This window comes from Leishmania donovani, chromosome 11 (genome assembly GCF_000227135.1).
Source record: "Leishmania donovani BPK282A1 complete genome, chromosome 11".
NCBI classification, from domain to species: Eukaryota; Euglenozoa; class Kinetoplastea; order Trypanosomatida; family Trypanosomatidae; genus Leishmania; species Leishmania donovani.
In genome coordinates, this window is record NC_018238.1 from 300,520 (window position 1) to 316,453 (window position 15,934).

Consider the following 15,934-nt stretch of genomic DNA (forward strand, 5'->3'; position numbering starts at 1 on the left):
CGCTGGCGCTGCTGCCCAGAAGGGTGGCCGCCCGTCTGTTCAGAAGGGTGCGCGCCCGGCTTCGCAGAAGGGTGCCCGCCCGCCAACGCAGAAGGGTGCCCGCCCGCCTACGCAGAAGGGTGCCCGCCCGCCTGCGCAGAAGGGTGCCGCTCCGGCTCGCAAGAACCGCGCTTAAGGCAGTTCAAAGGGGGGAGGGGCGAAGTTTGACAACAACGAAGCAACAGAACAACGAGAAGGGAAGACACCGCTAAACGCCGCAGCGCGAGAGTGCGCTCGGACAGGCACACGCAGCCTCTTTCTCACTCGCCCTGTCTGCCTTTGTGCCGCTAATCCGTGTCCGCCTCACACCCCCGCCTTCTCTCGGCTCCCTTGTGCGCGCGCCTTTTTGTGCTTCCCATCGCGCTGGCGTCAGAAGGCAGATGGAGCGGCCGTTCTCGGAGGTCACGTGATCGCCTCCTGCACCCGTGTGCTTGTCGACGCCTGTGGCCGTCTACTTCCTTGCGCAAGTCCTTCTCCTACGCAGCTTCCCTCGCCGAGCCCGGCGCATCGCAACGCAGGGGTTCACCCAATGAGTACGCGCCTACACGCACGCGCAGAAGTTTAGAGGAGCAGCTCATTCAAGTTGTGTAGCATGTTTCTCCGTACAAAAGCGTGCGTGTGCAGCTTCTAAAGATGTGATGGGCACATCCGGTGTGGGGGGAGCAGGGATAGGTGCGAGGACCTCGAACTCGTGCAGGTGACGGCGACGAGGGGGCAAGTAAGGCGCATCACCTTCGTTGATACCCCCCGCATCTCTTTGCTAAGTGCACTGCACCTCCCTCCTCCTGCATTTTGTTTCTTTCTATCGTGTGCCGCGCACGGACTCGTCTACACCGCCTGCTCTTCCGACCGTACCACCGTCCTTGTTGGACTGGGCTTGGATAGGAGAGTGGCAGCGGTGGAGCGCCGGTAACGTTGTGGCCGGTGGTGGGTTACAGACACGCAGGCGAGAGGGGGAGGTGCGAGGGACTAGCAATGACAAGGTAGTTCTGGTGTTCTTTATAATCGACCTTGACTGAGGCGCTTCTGCATCCTCTCCAGTTCGCACGGGGAAGATAAGAAGACTTGAGGGGCTGCGAAAAGGGTGGTGGAAGGTGGGGGCGGCAGAGAAGGCAACGGCGAGTGGGGATTGGAAGAGAGAGCCTAGTGGTCTGCATGCATACACCCGTACAAGCGGGCCGCAGCGAGCACCGCCTACCTCCATTCCTCTATCCCTGCTCTGCGGGTCCTTCCTCCCCGACCCCCTCCTCCCCGCGCGCGGCTTCTCTTTGGTTTTCTTTTCAGTCTCTCCTGTGCAGCTTGGAATTGCCTCACAGCGGCAAGCCAGCAGCGTCGGTTGGCCCTTCCTCTCTGTTCTCTTTCTGATGTGTTACTACTTTCCGCTTGCTGTGCCGCCGCTTGTTCACGTGTCGCTCTCGCCTTCTCCCGCTTCGTATCGTTTCTTGTAATGGGCTACCAGGTACAGCTGGAGCGAAGCCACGGCCCAGAGAACGGGGTAGGAGGCTGTCATTGCCTATCAGGTGGACGGCAAGTCGAACTGCACCGAAATCGGGAGTGTGGTGGGGTGGGCTAGAGTCTGACGATGTTGTGCAGACTTTGTTTGGTTCCTTCGGCATCCGAGAGGGCGGAGCTACGGCATGGTGAGAGGGCGCAAGCGATAAAAAAGCGAATGGACACACGTGATTTGGATTCGAAGGGGAGCGTCTCGGCCAGATAGGGGGGAGGAGGAGGAGGTGAGTAAGCACATAGGCACGCTTGCACACACACACACACACACACACACTGGCACGTGCATGTATTCCACCTCTTGCTCGTGGTGGCGCTTTCTTTTCATTTTTCTCTTTTTTTTTCGCGCTGAGCGATCGGGTGTTTGGGGCGCAGCGGCAGAGGAAGAGGGGTTGACGCACGGCGACAGCGCAGACTCTTGCATCCCCCTCTCTCGCTTGGTGCGCTGCTCCCTTCCCTCTCCATGACTCACGCATCATTTTTAGCATAAACAGCAACGAAACAAACAGACAGACAGACACAGCGACCGGCTCCGAGTAAACCGATGTGGTTGTGATGTGTGCTCTTCGGCGCTATGCCGCGGACAGCCATGGGGGGCTCTGCGTGACGGTGGCTCAGAGAGAAAGCGGGGCAGGTTGGGATACGACGAAGGTGAAAGACCAGCAAGGTGTACGTGGTTGTTCGTGTCGTTGTTAAGGGGCAACAACGCACCACCTCTTCCTCCCCCTCCCTCTCTTGGAGTGCTTTCGATCTCTGATACGCGCACACGCACACCCGCAAGGCTGCTGAACCGTCGCATCGAGGTGCCAGCCGAGTTGCTTCCCGATGTTTCTGCTTGTACCCTCATGGTGCTTATGTTGCACCCCTCCGATCATCACGCATCGTTGTGCTTGCTTCTCTCTCTCCCTCCTCGGCCGTCGTCGTCTTTTATTTTTGCTACGTCGACCCCCTTGTATGGTTGGTCGGAGTGGGATGTGTCACTGGACGGACAAGTCTCGGCGGAGGGGGCATCTCGTGTGCGCTTTTCTGAAGCACACGCGCGCACACAGAACTTCTTTTTCCGCCGTGCGCTAGGACGTGCGGTAAGCGAGCGAGCCGTCGCCATGCCCGGTGTTAACGCGTGGGGGCGCATGCACACCCCGGCAAAGCAGTCGCAGTTCACGCTGGACATGTTTGAGGAGTGGAAGGCGAAGCAGAACGAAGACATTGCTCAACGCGGCGCCGACCGCGATCCGGCAGTGGAGGAGGAGCACAACCGCTACATGCTGCGGCAGAACCTGAACGCCTACGTGTGCTACAAGGAACTGGACAGATACACGACATGCCTCGAGGACAAGAAGCTGATCCGCCGTCGCGACGACGAAGACGGTGCAAGGGGCGGCGGCACCGGTGTTTCCATGGCGTCGTCCTTTGAGATCAACACTCGAAACAAGGTGAATGAGAAGCTATGCCGGGCAACGCACAACGCGTACGTCTCTTGCATGAGCTCGCAGAAAAACCAAGAGGTAGTGCTGCAGTCGGCAAGCCTTGAGCCGCACTGCACAGAGGGCCGCGCCAAATTGTTCCACTGCCTACGCGAGAACCAGGTTTCAGAGGCGCAGACGAACACGCCGCAGTGCACGGACACCTACCGGAGTCTTCTCCGTTGTGGGCTGAACCACCTGTGGAACCACTACTGGCGCGAGATCACGAAATTTAGCGATACGGACGAGTTCCACCTCTACGAGCTCTCACGCGACGACAACAAGAAGCAGGCCTATCTGCGCGCCCTCACCACGTCGGAGGCGCAGCAGCAATCGCATCTGCGTGAGGCGCGAGATATAATGCTGGGCTACTACCTGGACCCTAAGGCGTCGCAGAAGGGCAACTCATGAGGACCAAAGGGGGGGGGGGGAGGCTGCGGGGGAGGGGGCGTTGAGGCGAGATAGAGAGAAGGGGTTTTCTCTTCTGTGCGTGACACCAATCGCTCTGCACCGTGCGCGCGCCTGACCGCTCTGTATGCCTTCCTCCCTCCCTCGCTCTCTGCTCTCGTAGGCCGCGGCTGAAGCTGTGGCACTTCTTGGCGTGGAAAGTCTCTTCGGCGCGTACATGCGTGCCCGCGTGCACGGCGGGGCGAATGGCATCGTCTTGCTGTGCTGAATGAACACTACTGCGGCCGGCTCAATTTCGACACGGACATCACGGTGATGCACATATCGCGTACCTCAACGAAAGCCAGTGAGCGCGATAGCAGGGCTCAAGAAACAGGCGCGTGAGTAGCGCTCTTTTCTTTTCAGAGGCCACACTGCGAAGCGCCGCATCGAGGCGGTCGCGCAACTCAAACCCTCGCAGCTGTGCGCCAGGACATCAAGGGTGGACTGAAGAGCCCCCGCAACGAGGCGAGACGCGCAGTGGGGAGAGGAGGGCGGTGATGGCCGTGCAACTGTGCTCGTGTGCGTGTGTGTGCCACTGCGCTTCGAGAGACCCCCACTTGATCGTGCTCAACTACGCCATTTCAGCGCATCTTTGCCCCTGCGCATTGTTGCTCGCAGAGCCTTCTGCCATGTCAGTGACTGCTACCGCCTGCACACTGATGCTCCTCGCTCATTTCCACTGGCCTGTGACCCCCCCTCCAACACGCACACACATAAACACACCGTTGCTCATCGATATGTATACAGGTGTATATTCCTGCTATCCGAAAGCGGTGTGTGTTCGGGCGGTGGTGATGGGAGGGGATGATGAAGTGCGCCTGAGAACCGAAACGGCCTTTCACGAGCCTCATCAATGGAATCCGTAGCGCCTTGTGTTCGCCTTTCGACACACACACACAAACACACACCCTCGGCTGCTACTGTCCCCTCGATAGTCACAAGGCTCGCCTTCCTGGCCTGCGTGAAGCTCCTCTGGGACTTACTTCCCCGCTTGCCACGCCCGCACTCGCCCCACGTTGGAGGCGGAACCCCCAGCTAGCGTGTTATGAGCAGAGCCACCAAAGCCAGAGACCAAAAGCGCAACTCGCCGAATGTCTGGAGTTACTCCCCCGGGAGATTCGCGTGCCTGCGTGCTCAGCTGTCCTACGGTGACCATGGTTGGGGAGGGGGAGGGGGGCGGTGAGACATTGAGCACTCTTTCATACTCTCTACCTCACCCTCACCCCCTGCATGGGCAGGCAGGCGGGCGGGGCGGAGGGAACGTGTCTGCGCACATGTGTCTGCCTTCTCTCATCACCCACTACCCACCACGCACCCCACCTCTTCCGCCTTTGCTTCCGCGGAGAAACCGCCGGCACACATAATTCTCTGCATTTCACATCATCTTTCACCTCCGCTTCGTTTCTCTCCCTCTCGTCCATCCACTTTTAGTCATGCCGGACTCACAGACGGTGCAGACGTTTGTCCTTTGGAACGGCGAGTGGCCGTACGTGAAGCGTGGCGTGTCGGAGGTGCGTGCCGTTGCAGCAGGTGCCATTGCTTCCGCCAATGCTCTCGTTGACGTGCCGGCCTACTTGGCACGAGCGCGCAAGTACACGGCAGCGGCCGATGATTTCGTCACGGCGCAGTCGGCGAGGGCGAGCTCCAAACTAGAGTCACATCAGTGGATAGTGCCGGCAGCCGGGATCGCGCTGGCGAGTGTCTACGTTGTCGTGCGAAGCGCGCCGTGGGGCGGCGTGAAGATGATGCGTAATGGCCTGGTCACGGCAGGGGCGCTGACGGCATTCATGTATCCACGTGAAATTGTTCATCAGATTGACAGCGCTATGCCGTTCCAGGCTCCGGCGTCGATCAGCGAGCAGAAGAACGAGAGTTAGTGCAAGCGCTCTCCACTCGTGCGTGGACGTGCTCCTGTGTGCCTGCGCTTGACAGGTTCTGCGAGGGAGTGCGGGGGCTTCGATCGCACGCTAGCGAGTGCCAAACAAGAGGAGCTTAGGAGATAGAACAGCCTCGGCGTGTGCTCGAGATGTCTCACACAACGGAATCGCCATGCCTCACTGTATGCCTCGACTGCGGCACGGGCGGTGTTTGCACGTGCGCCTCTGTGTGCCTGTGTGTAGAGGAGAGACTCACCTTCTTGTTATCCCGCGGCTCTGTGAGGCGAGCTCGGGTATGCGCTGCCTGCACAACGTTCTTTGCGGTGGCTGGCCCAATCAAGAGGCTGCTGGACAGGCGCCCACAGGAAGAGAGTGGGCTACATTGGAGCTCTCCTCATGACTCAAACCACCACTTTCCTTCCTACTGCCTCTCCGTGCGTCTCTCGATTTCGTAAAGATCGACGTTGATAAGGACACGTGTATTTGTGTGCGTTTGCGACACATATTCGCATCCTCCCGTAGACGTACATACTCACCCTACGCCGCCGCCGGACGCACGAGATCGGTTGCCGTCGCGTTCACATAGCTCTCTCTTCACCGGGTCTACTGCGACTCATTGATAAAGTTTGCACGTGTGCAGCCACACGCGCTTACCCCCGAGGTGCTGCTTCTTGACGCGCATCTTGCCTCTTTCTCTCTCTCATGACCTCCACGGTGTCGTCGTTCGACGCTGCGATGCGCAAGGCTCGCGCACAGGTGGGGAAGCGGCGTATCTTTCTGAAATCTTTCTTCGCCGACTTTGACCGTCTGCACTGCGGCCGTATCACAGCCGCGCAGTTTGCCCGCGTCTTGACGAACAACGATGTGCACCTCTCTCCAGACGAGATGCGTGTGCTGTCGCACAGCTTCGCACCTGCGATTGCGGCCGGGACTGAGGCGGCGGCGGCTGCCAGAGCTGCCGCGGGTGCGTCGGGCAGCGACGACTCAGAGGTGCTCTACGAGAACTTCCTCGCCGCTCTCGAGGGGGGACCGGGCAGCAGCGCCTCTGTTTGCCGCTCCACTCCAAGTACCGCTCTCACACCGGCTGAGGAGGCCCGCCTGCGCCCGTTCAGAACGATGCTGCAGCAGGCTATTCAGGCACACGGCACCTCGCTGACGGCCCCGCTCCGCGACTTGGACCCTCTTCGCACTGGCCGCGTCACCGTCGCGCAGTTCCGTCGCTGTCTGCCCTTCTCCGCCTCTCTCACGGAGGAGGCGATGGATCTGTTCGCGAAGCAGTACAGCGACGGTCACGGGGGCGTGAACTACATGGCGTGGTGCCGCGCCATGGACCCGTCCCTCAACGGACAGGCGAACGGCGCGAACACGCTCAGGGCAGCTGACGCCGCACGGCTGCACGCCATTGACCAGGATCAGTCGAACCAGTGGAAGACGGGCTCCGTCTCGTCGCTCGTGTGCCCCGACTCCTTCACCAACCCACGACTCTCGGCTGAGGAGTTGGTTGCCGTGTTTCGCCAACAGTGCGCTCTGTACCGCCTGCGCTACGAGGACGCCTTCGCCGACTACGACAGGATGAAGACGGGCAGGGTCACGGTGGCGCAGTTCGAGTCCGTGCTGGGCCGCATGCCCCTCGTGCACTTTGCGCTGCGGCCCGAGAACATCGATACCCTTGCCCGCGCGTACATCAGCAGCGACAACGGCGTGTCCGTGAACGGCGCGCCGAGCGGGCCGGTGGTGGAGTATCGTGCGTTTCTCCGTGACATTCATCCCTCGCAGGCGCTGGAGACGGCGGCGGATGGCAGCGCGGCCCCGACTAACTTCTTCGCCACCACTCACGCCGCCAACACCTACTTGACGAGCTCCGAAGACCAACGAAAAGCCGAGGCGCTTCTCTCGCAGTTGCGCGCTCTCGTGCAGTCCAACCGGATTTGCGTCAGCCCCGTGCTCCGCGACTTCGACCGGGTGCGGAAGGGCATCTACGAGCACCGCACCTGCACCCGCACCCGCTTTGCGCGCGGTCTTGCGACGCAGAACATCATGCTGCCGCCTGAGCAGCTTCAGCTTCTGATCCGCAAGTACACGGTGCCCAACCCGGACGGGTCACCGAGCAGCGAGGTAAACTACTACTTGTTCGTCCAGGACGTCGATCCGTCGCAGGCGAGTGGTGGCAAAGGCACCGGTAGTGATGGCGCGCGTAGCACCACTGGCCTAGTTGTGCCCTCGTCGACTAGTGCCGCATCTACCACAGCCGCCGCCGTCGCACCGGCGACGTCGCTCACGAAGGAGAGCGTGCTGGCAAGCGTCGCGCTGCAGGTTGTGGAGCGCCGCCTGCACGTGTCTACCTTCTTTGCAGATGCCGATCCTCTCCACAGCGGTACCGTACCGAAGGATCGTCTAGGCATCGCGCTGGGGCAGGCCGGTGTGCAGCTGCTGCCGGGGGCGCTGGCGACACTGCAGAGCGCGTTTGCATCGACGCACATCCGCGATGGCGTGGATACTCAGAAGCTGGTGACGGAGGTCGAGGCAGCCGTCGCGGCACTGCGTGCCAGCCGCGCTGCGGAGAAGACAGCTGGCGCAGGTGGCGAAGGCACCGCCCAGGATGCGGAGCGCGCGGCGCAGGTGGCAGCTATCCTGAGCCGCGTGCGCCACAACGTCCGCGTGCATAACGCGCTGTTGATGCCCTTCTTCGCAGACTTTGATCGCCACCACCGCGGCGTCATCACCCCGATTCAGTTCGCGCAGGCCTGTGTGCGGCACCACCTGCCCTTGACCCAAACGGAGATCGACACACTGGCGTTGTGGTACAGCGCCGGCGACGCGGTGTCGCCGGGCACGGACGGCGTGCGCTACCTCACCTTTGTGCGAGACGTCGGCTGCGAGGAGGAGTCGGTGCAGCACGCGTTGGCGCAGAAGACCAGCGCGGCAGGCAGCACGGTGAGCACGGACTTGTCGGCGTCTGCCCGCCGGGCTGTCGAGGCGGCAGCGGACGTGGATGAGGTACTTACCGGCATCTGCGTTTTTCTACAGGAGCGGCGGCCGTGCCTGTCCGAGTTCTTTCCTGACGGCGATGAGCTTCGACACCACCACGTAACGCCCTCACGGTTCCGCCACTGCATAACGATGCTGGGACTGACCGACATGACGGAGGCGCAGCTTAGCGCGCTGGAGGGCGCCTTCGCATCAGCCAAGTGTCCGGGCGACATCGACTACCCAGCCTTTGTTTGCACAGTACGGGCCATGCTGGCCGACGGCGCAGGCGCGGCCGCCGTGTCGCAGCGTCGGCTGCAAGGGTCTGCATCTTCTGGCCGCGGCAACGATGATGTGACTGGAGACTCAGCCGCTACACAGACGACCGCCGCGCAGGGCTTTGCGGTCGCCACGCTCAAGCACATTCAGCGCACCCTCAAGGCACGCCGCACGGCCACCATCGCTGCCTTCCGCGAATACGACCGTGCGCGCAAGGGCTACGTTACCGAGGGCCAGTTCTTTGCCTGCTTGCAGGCGCTCGGCGTGCCGCTGAAACCGGACGAGGCGGCAGCACTGCTGCAGCTTTACGCGGTAGGCAATGGGCAGGTGCACTACCTGGCCTTTGCGCACGAGGTGGACGATGAGTCACTCATCGCCGTGAGCTAGCGCACAGTCGGGCGCGGAAAGGCGCGAGTGTATTGCCTACAATGCCGACGCAGGCACACGGGGGATCCGCTTGTGACGTAAAGTCTTGCTACTGCTGCTGCAACCGCGACATAGGCGGTGACTCAGTAAAACATACACACGCACGCGCTGTAACCTACAGAACTTTATGTACATTATGCCTGTCGGTAATAGGCAGAAGGGCGGAGGCGTCCGAAGTAAAAAGGAAAACAAATGAGGGAGGGAAAAGGGGGAGAGGTATTGTTGGCCGGTGCAGGCGCGTGATGTTTGCTGTCTTCTGCGCGATACAGGGGGAGTGTACGCGCTGCGCGCACCACACCGGAGAGGTCCGTGGTGCACCTTCACCTCTTCTCTTTCCTTTGCTTTTGTGTATGTGTGTGTGTGTGTGCGTGTGTGTGACGTTTGATGTATAGATGTCGATGCTCTCTTCTGTTTCACCGTAGATGTCTCTTTTTTTTCGGGTTGGTGGAGGCTCGTGTGCTCATGAGCGGGTTCGAGGTGGCCTGCCTGCCTGCCCGCCTGCCTGACGGGGCGGAAGGGAGGAGGGACGGGTGGGTGGCACCCATCTTGACTTTCTTGCCTCGCTTTTTCGCACGGTTGCGCGAGGGTGACACGCGGACATGGGAGCGGTGTTGCAACGCGTGTATATTTTCTTTGCCTTTCTGTCTGCCCGTACACAGGTGTCTGTACATGCCTCTATCGATACATCTGTATCGATCTATATGCGTCGATTTGTCGTTGCTCTGTCTCTTGTTGTTCTCTGCACTCACGCCGACCTCCTCCTTGTCCTTCTCCTTCTGTGCCTTCGCGCCTTCTTACTATACTGTGTCCTCTTCTCCCTGGTCCTTTTATTTATGTTTGCTCGATTTTGTTGTTGTCTCGCTCCTTATTTTTCGCTGATCATGCCCTTGATCGACCCCTTTGCCCTTCTGATTGGGATGAGCCACTTGCGGGGACTCGCATGCTAGGGTACGCGTCAGACCGTCTCCGCAGCCGCGCAACCGAGATACACCAGAAGAACCGGAAGCACCACACAAAACAAACGGCACCGTGATGAGAGAGCTTCTTTTTTTCTTTTGGGGAAAGAGGTGCATGAGCGTGTGACATGTCTTCTCTCACGCCCCCTTCCAAAACGATGCCACCTTCCTTCCCACTCGCACGGAGTCGTACTCGCTGAGCGACGGCACGGAGGCGAACAAGAAAAAGGAGAACATGCTTTCCTTCCTTTTCCTTTACCTCATTCCCCACCCAAGTCGCTTTCGGTACTTCACTCGTGCACCGGTGATGTATCCGCTGTTGCTGTGATTTGTCGGCGCCCTCTGACTCGCCGATCTTCAGCATGCTGGCGTCTATGTATGCATGCATGCATGTGTGCGTGTGTATATGTGCCTCTCTTGGACAAGCCGCTCCTCCTCTCACCTCATCTCCGGCGCCTGCACCTTTCACGCCTTGCACTTTCACCTCTTTCGTACACACACCCACACACCCACATGTATGTGCATATACACCTGATCTTGAATACTCTTTCCGTCACTCAGTTGAAAAGCGATTTCCTTTCAGCCTTTAGTTGTTTTCTGTTGCTCTCGGCCTTCCTCTTCTCCCTGGTCAGCCGCCCCGCCCCCTGCGCTCACCTGGCCTCTCGTGTGGTTCGCTGTGTGGTGCTCTCTCCATAAACCTTAAGCAGTCTCACACACGCACGTACGAGTACGCGGGCAGAGAAACGCAGTCAAGAAAAACCCACACTGCATCGTCGTCTCTCCTTGTTGATTATTATCTTGCCTTCTTTTCGCCCCCTCCCCTCCTTTTCTCTGTGTCTCTCTGTCTGTCGCGTCTCTCCTACTCGTCGTTGTTTTTGCTGTTCTGTGGTTGGTGACTCAGGCTCGTTTTGCGTTTCTCTCCGCGACGGTCTTGCTGTCTACGCGTGTGGAGCCCATCTTCTCCTTCCTCTCTTCGTATTCCTGGTGAGTAACAGCCGTATCAGTCTAAAAAGAAACTTTTGAGAAGACCACAACGAAAGCTCCCCCTTTCCCCTCCCCCAAGCGTTGTAGGGATCTCTCTCTCTCTCTGTGCGTGCATGTGTGTACGTCTTGTGCTTGTCTCCGTCGTTGGTTGTGCCCCCCTCTCCTCCTCTCTCACGCACCAAGAACAAAGGAAAGATAAGAGCAACAAGTATGCCGCCAAAGACCGCTGCAGCAGTCGTGCGTAACGGTGCGCTGAAGCCGCACCCAAAGAACGGTGAGCGACACACTCCGGCCAAGGAGGAGGCGTCGGGGAGCACGGGCCCGCAGGTGAAGTCGCAGATTGCGAACTCGGCCCCGGCGCCGGCTGGCAAGTCGTTCCTCGATGCCCTGCGCTCTGGCAAGAAGCCGGCTGCTCCGACCGCCGCTGCCCGTGTGACCGTGCCGGCTGCCGCCCCGGCTGAGGACACTCAGGCTGCTGCTGCTGCTGCTGCCCCGGCTGCGCCGGCCGCCGCTGCTGCGACCTCGGCCACGGAGTCCCCGGCACCCGAACCGGCCAAGGAGGAGCGTGTCGCCACGCCAGAGCCGGCGCCAGCACCGGCCCCGGCTCCGGTGGAGGAACCCCCCATGGAGGAGGGTGTCCCCACGCCTGCTGCGCCTGTAGGGGAGGACCAGGAGGTAGCTGCCGCCCCCGCAACTGAGGAGCCGGCGCCGATTATGCAGGTGGAAAATACGAACTTCAACTGGGCCGACGACGACATCCAGTTCCAGATTCGTCAGCCGCAGTACGCAGCGGAGTACCCGGTCTCTGTGCTGGAGAACCTGGCCCGCAATGTCACCTTCAAGGTGCCGGCGGACCAGAACACCATGACGTCCGCCATCGAGGCGCTCGCCCGCGAGCGCCAGGCCTTTGAGCAGATGAAGCGCAACCACGAAGACGCCATGAAGAGCCGCGAGGTAGAGCTGAACGCGCAGGAGGCGACCCTGCAAGCCCGCGAGCGCCAGCTGCATGCCAACACGGAGACGCTGGCGGCCGAGCGCCAGCAGCTGATTCTCCAGCAGTCGCAGTTCCGTGCCCAGCAGGCCCAGGCTCAGGCGCAAGCTCAGGCCCAGGCCCAGACTCAGAGCCAGCCGCGCACCTCGCAAACGCAGTCCCCGGCGGCCCAGGTGTCCCCGAGCCCCGCGCAGGCCGCACAGCCGGCGCATGCACCGCAGTTGCAGCACCAGATGCCGCCACCGCATCAGCAGCCCCAGCCCCGTAGCGGCAACGTGTACATGGGCGGTGGGTACGGCGCGCAAGAGTGGCAGCCGGACCAGCGCACGTGGGGCAACGAGGGCGCGATGGGTGCCCCTGGTTTCGACATGTACCAAGGTGCCTACCCCGGCTCCTACGCCCAGCGCAACTACCATATGGCTGGTGGTCACCGTGGCCAGATGCGCAGCGGCAACCTGCAGCAGCAGCAGTTCCCTGGCAACCGCATGCAGCCGATGATGCCACCGCCACAGCAGTACAGCCGCTCGATGGCCCCGCTCGGTGCCTCCCGCCAGCAGCAGATGGACATGAACTTCGGCGGCCGCTCGCAGCAGAGCTACAACCCGGCGCCAAACACCGGCTACCCGCAGCGCAGCGCTCAGTGGTAAGATCATGCATGACGCAAGAGGCGGGAGGAGGGACGCGAGCAGGCGTGATGAAGACCGCCATTAGCCACCCTATGCGGGCGTGTGCGTGCCTCGCGATACTCCCCACCCTCCCTCCTTGCCGCGGCTGCATGCCGGCGGAGAGCGTCGAAGAGGAAGGCGTGCGCCAGTTCTCTTCCTTCTCTCTCACGAGCAATACCGTGAAGGGAGCTTTCACGGCATTGTCGCGCTGGTGAGGCTGTGGCGACTGCCCTCTTGCCCTCATACGCGCGCGTACAAGTATGCGAGCCTTCTCTTTGTTTTTCCTTCTCCATTTTCTTTGCCTCTTGCCCACCGCGCGATCGCCTTTTCGCAGGCGACGGAGAAGTGGGTTCCCCTTACGCAGTGGCGAGACAGAGGAGGGAAGAAGGCAAGACGCCGCGTGAGCGCCGAAGCGGGTGGTGTTGGTGGTGGTGGCGGCGCTCTCGTGAGGCGGCAGCAATGAGAAACACCGGCGAGAACCGCGAGCGTCGAGCGCGCCAGCCTTTTTTTTTCCTTGTCTTCGTAATTGTGCTCACGCCAGCTCAGGTGTGTGCGTGTTTGTGCGTGCAGTGTTACAATACATTGAAGAGGGAGGGCGAAGCTCCCCCTCCTTTTCCTCCTCACCTGATGCGCGTAGAGAGCGGACCGAACAAACATCCTCGTCTGCGCACAGCTTCTCACCTAACCACCTCCGCTGTGAGGTGGGTGCCGTCGTCACGATGGCGATGCTGATAACGGATATCGGTCGCGTGACGTGTGAGGAGTGCGTGCACTGTGCGAAGTGGCGGCGCGAACAAGAAAAGACGCAACGCACACCCCTGCACACGCACGCATACACGCATGCAACAACAAAGAATATATATATATATGTATGTAAGGTTGGCCCACGGTGATACGGCCAGAAAGCATGCGTGCACACACACACACACAAGCGGAGAAAAATAAAAGCAAAAACCACAAACACCCACAAAAAAAATAAAAAAGAAAAGAAGGAGCGAACGCCTCCCCTCCCCTCCCCCTATTCTCTCCACACACGCGAGAAAAGATGATGATGTGTCCCTGCCACGTGTGCATGCGTACTGTTTCGCAGAGATAAGAATAGAGGAAGATTGAAGGATAGAGCGAGAGAGAACGGAGGGAGGCACACACACACACACGCATGCACGCACGCACGAAGAAAAAAAGAAAAGGACAACGTCGTAACAGGAGCGTCAGGGCGAGGGGTGCGCGTATGTGTATGCTAATCGTGCAGAGGAGGAAACACCGATGTTTCGCTCCTTTTTTTTGCTTTGAAAAGCATCCCCCTCCCCTACCATGTGAGCGCAAGGCTTCAACGACCAAGTCCCCCTCCCCCCAACAACAACGAAGGTAAACGAAAAAAAAAAACAGCGGAAGGCGAGAGCTACCGGGCGGCACACTTCAGTGCTGGTGTTTGAATAAATGGACTGTATCTCTCCGCCACCCCATCGTTCGCTCCTGCCCCCTTCCCCCTCCCCTTCCACGGCCACTGCATACAGTGCGCTCGTGAGCACGTCTGCGTGTGGCCGCACACCTCTCCGTCCCCGACGCTCTTCGAACATGATTAGGATCTGCTAAAGCGGCTGAACAGAACGAGAGCGGCGGATGAGCAAGGCACGGAACGAGGCGCAGCGTTAAAGGGCTTTTGGCCGACGAGGGAGACGGAGGAGGCGGAGAGCAGGAGTCGTGATACCACCCAAGGGAGAGACGCCTCCGTAGTGAGCAGAGAAGCAGGCGTTGAAGCCTGTTTTTGAGAGGGTGTATGCGCGGCAGACGAATGAGGGAGAAGGATGAACACATGCGTCGACATTGTGTTTCGTCTTCTCCCTCACGAGTGCCACACCGTGCGTGCACACGTGCGTTCTTTTCTTCTCCCGCCTTTTCTGTCTCCGGACGAACGGGTCCGCGATGGAATGACGAGAGAGAAGAGAGCGAGAGAGAGGAGCCCTCAACGGATTCGTAGTAGTCAACTTGATCCTTAGTAAAAGCTGTGTCTCTCCACTGATGACCGTGTCTTGACGTTTGCGTTGTGGCGCTATTTGCTTATTCGTTTTTTTTTTTTTTGCTTCCTTCTCGTCGGTGCCGTTGTGTCGGCGTACCTCTTTATGACTCCCTTAGCCAATGGAAAATGCGGCCGCACACATGCACGCAGAGGAAGAGAAGATTGTTTCTCAGTCTGAGCGAGAGAGCCAGAGGGGGTGCAGGCTTGTGCACATATGCAGATGAGAGGGCACACCATCCTTCAAGCGGAAGTAGTGGGATGCAGTCGATGGAGTGGGCGATAGTCAGGTGCTGTGCAGGCTTACTTAGCTATAATACCAAAACCTGAAAAACCAACGTGCTGTTTCTTCTTTATTGCCCCTCCTCCCTCCCTCCCTCCTCTCGTGAAGCGCCACTCGTACCGTTAACCCCCCCTCCCCCCACATCCCTCTTCCCTTTCGACACTTTCGCTTCCTTTGCACGCTCCCTCCCTCTCTCTCTTTGGCACCCCTCTTCACTCTGGCGCCGAAATGCTGAGGGCAGCGATGTGTGGTGATACGCGCACACAACGCTGTTTGTGGATGGTGACGGCCCCCGCTCACGTCTGCCAGCTGCTCTCGATACTGTTTTGTATCTTCATGCTGATGGTTGCTTTTTTCTTTTTTAAAATGTTTGAGTTTTCACCTCTTTGCTCTTGTCGCTCTTGTTATCAATGTTTTTTTTTTTTTCTTGGCCCCCCCCCCCCGTCCCACTCGTGTTCGTGTGCGTGCGTTGCTGACTGACCGCCCGCCCGCTCTTCCTCTCTTTCTTTCTCTCTCTCGCTCTATCTCGATAGATCTATCGCGCGCTTGACAAGCTCTCCTGTGTATCCTCTATCTCAGCTCCGACATGCGTCACGCCAATCTTGGAAGCGTATCTTCTCCCTTCTGTTTCTTATTTTTTTTTCTCCCTCTCCCCCCCTTTCCCCTTCATTTTCATTGCCATGCCTGTTCGTTTCTTCTTCCTCTTTAGGTTTTGTGTCGGGTCACAAGCGCGCGGGTGTGCCGTTGTATCTTGGATGTGATGTTGTTGATGTCGTTGCCTCTCCCATGGGCGTGTGTGTGTGTGTGGGTGTCTCTTAACTGTTTAAGTAAACGGGCGAACAAGAAAGCAAACGAGCCACTGAAAAAAAAAAGAAGTGCTTCCCACAGCAGCACGATCCCCAACATCAGCCAACTCGGCCGGAACGCAAGCGGCGAGGCTGGTGGAAGAAAGAGAGGCGACCACGATGCAAGGGCTTCCGTACAGTGCATCCGAGGTTTTCGCTGCGCTCCACCACCCCACCCTTCCTCTT

At 59.5% G+C, this 15,934-nt stretch overlaps 4 protein-coding genes across 4 annotated transcripts; all 4 read left to right on the plus strand.

The window, feature by feature from the left end:
* Positions 1-2,648: 2,648 nt before the first annotated feature.
* Positions 2,649-3,419, plus strand: LDBPK_110790 (hypothetical protein, conserved; the record flags this gene model as incomplete). The annotated part of the gene is made up of 1 exon (XM_003859007.1): positions 2,649-3,419. The coding sequence occupies one exon, from the start codon at positions 2,649-2,651 to the stop codon at positions 3,417-3,419; it is 771 nt and encodes a 256-aa protein (XP_003859055.1).
* Positions 3,420-4,891: 1,472 nt separating this feature from the next.
* On the plus strand, positions 4,892-5,335 carry LDBPK_110800 (hypothetical protein, conserved; the record flags this gene model as incomplete). Its single annotated transcript, XM_003859008.1, has 1 exon — positions 4,892-5,335. One exon carries the CDS (start codon positions 4,892-4,894, stop codon positions 5,333-5,335), a length of 444 nt encoding a protein of 147 aa, XP_003859056.1.
* A 702-nt stretch (positions 5,336-6,037) lies between these two features.
* Positions 6,038-8,968, plus strand: LDBPK_110810 (hypothetical protein, conserved; the record flags this gene model as incomplete). Its single annotated transcript, XM_003859009.1, has 1 exon — positions 6,038-8,968. The coding sequence occupies one exon, from the start codon at positions 6,038-6,040 to the stop codon at positions 8,966-8,968; it is 2,931 nt and encodes a 976-aa protein (XP_003859057.1).
* A 2,603-nt stretch (positions 8,969-11,571) lies between these two features.
* Positions 11,572-12,585, plus strand: LDBPK_110820 (hypothetical protein, conserved; the record flags this gene model as incomplete). The annotated part of the gene is made up of 1 exon (XM_003859010.1): positions 11,572-12,585. The coding sequence occupies one exon, from the start codon at positions 11,572-11,574 to the stop codon at positions 12,583-12,585; it is 1,014 nt and encodes a 337-aa protein (XP_003859058.1).
* Positions 12,586-15,934: the final 3,349 nt, after the last annotated feature.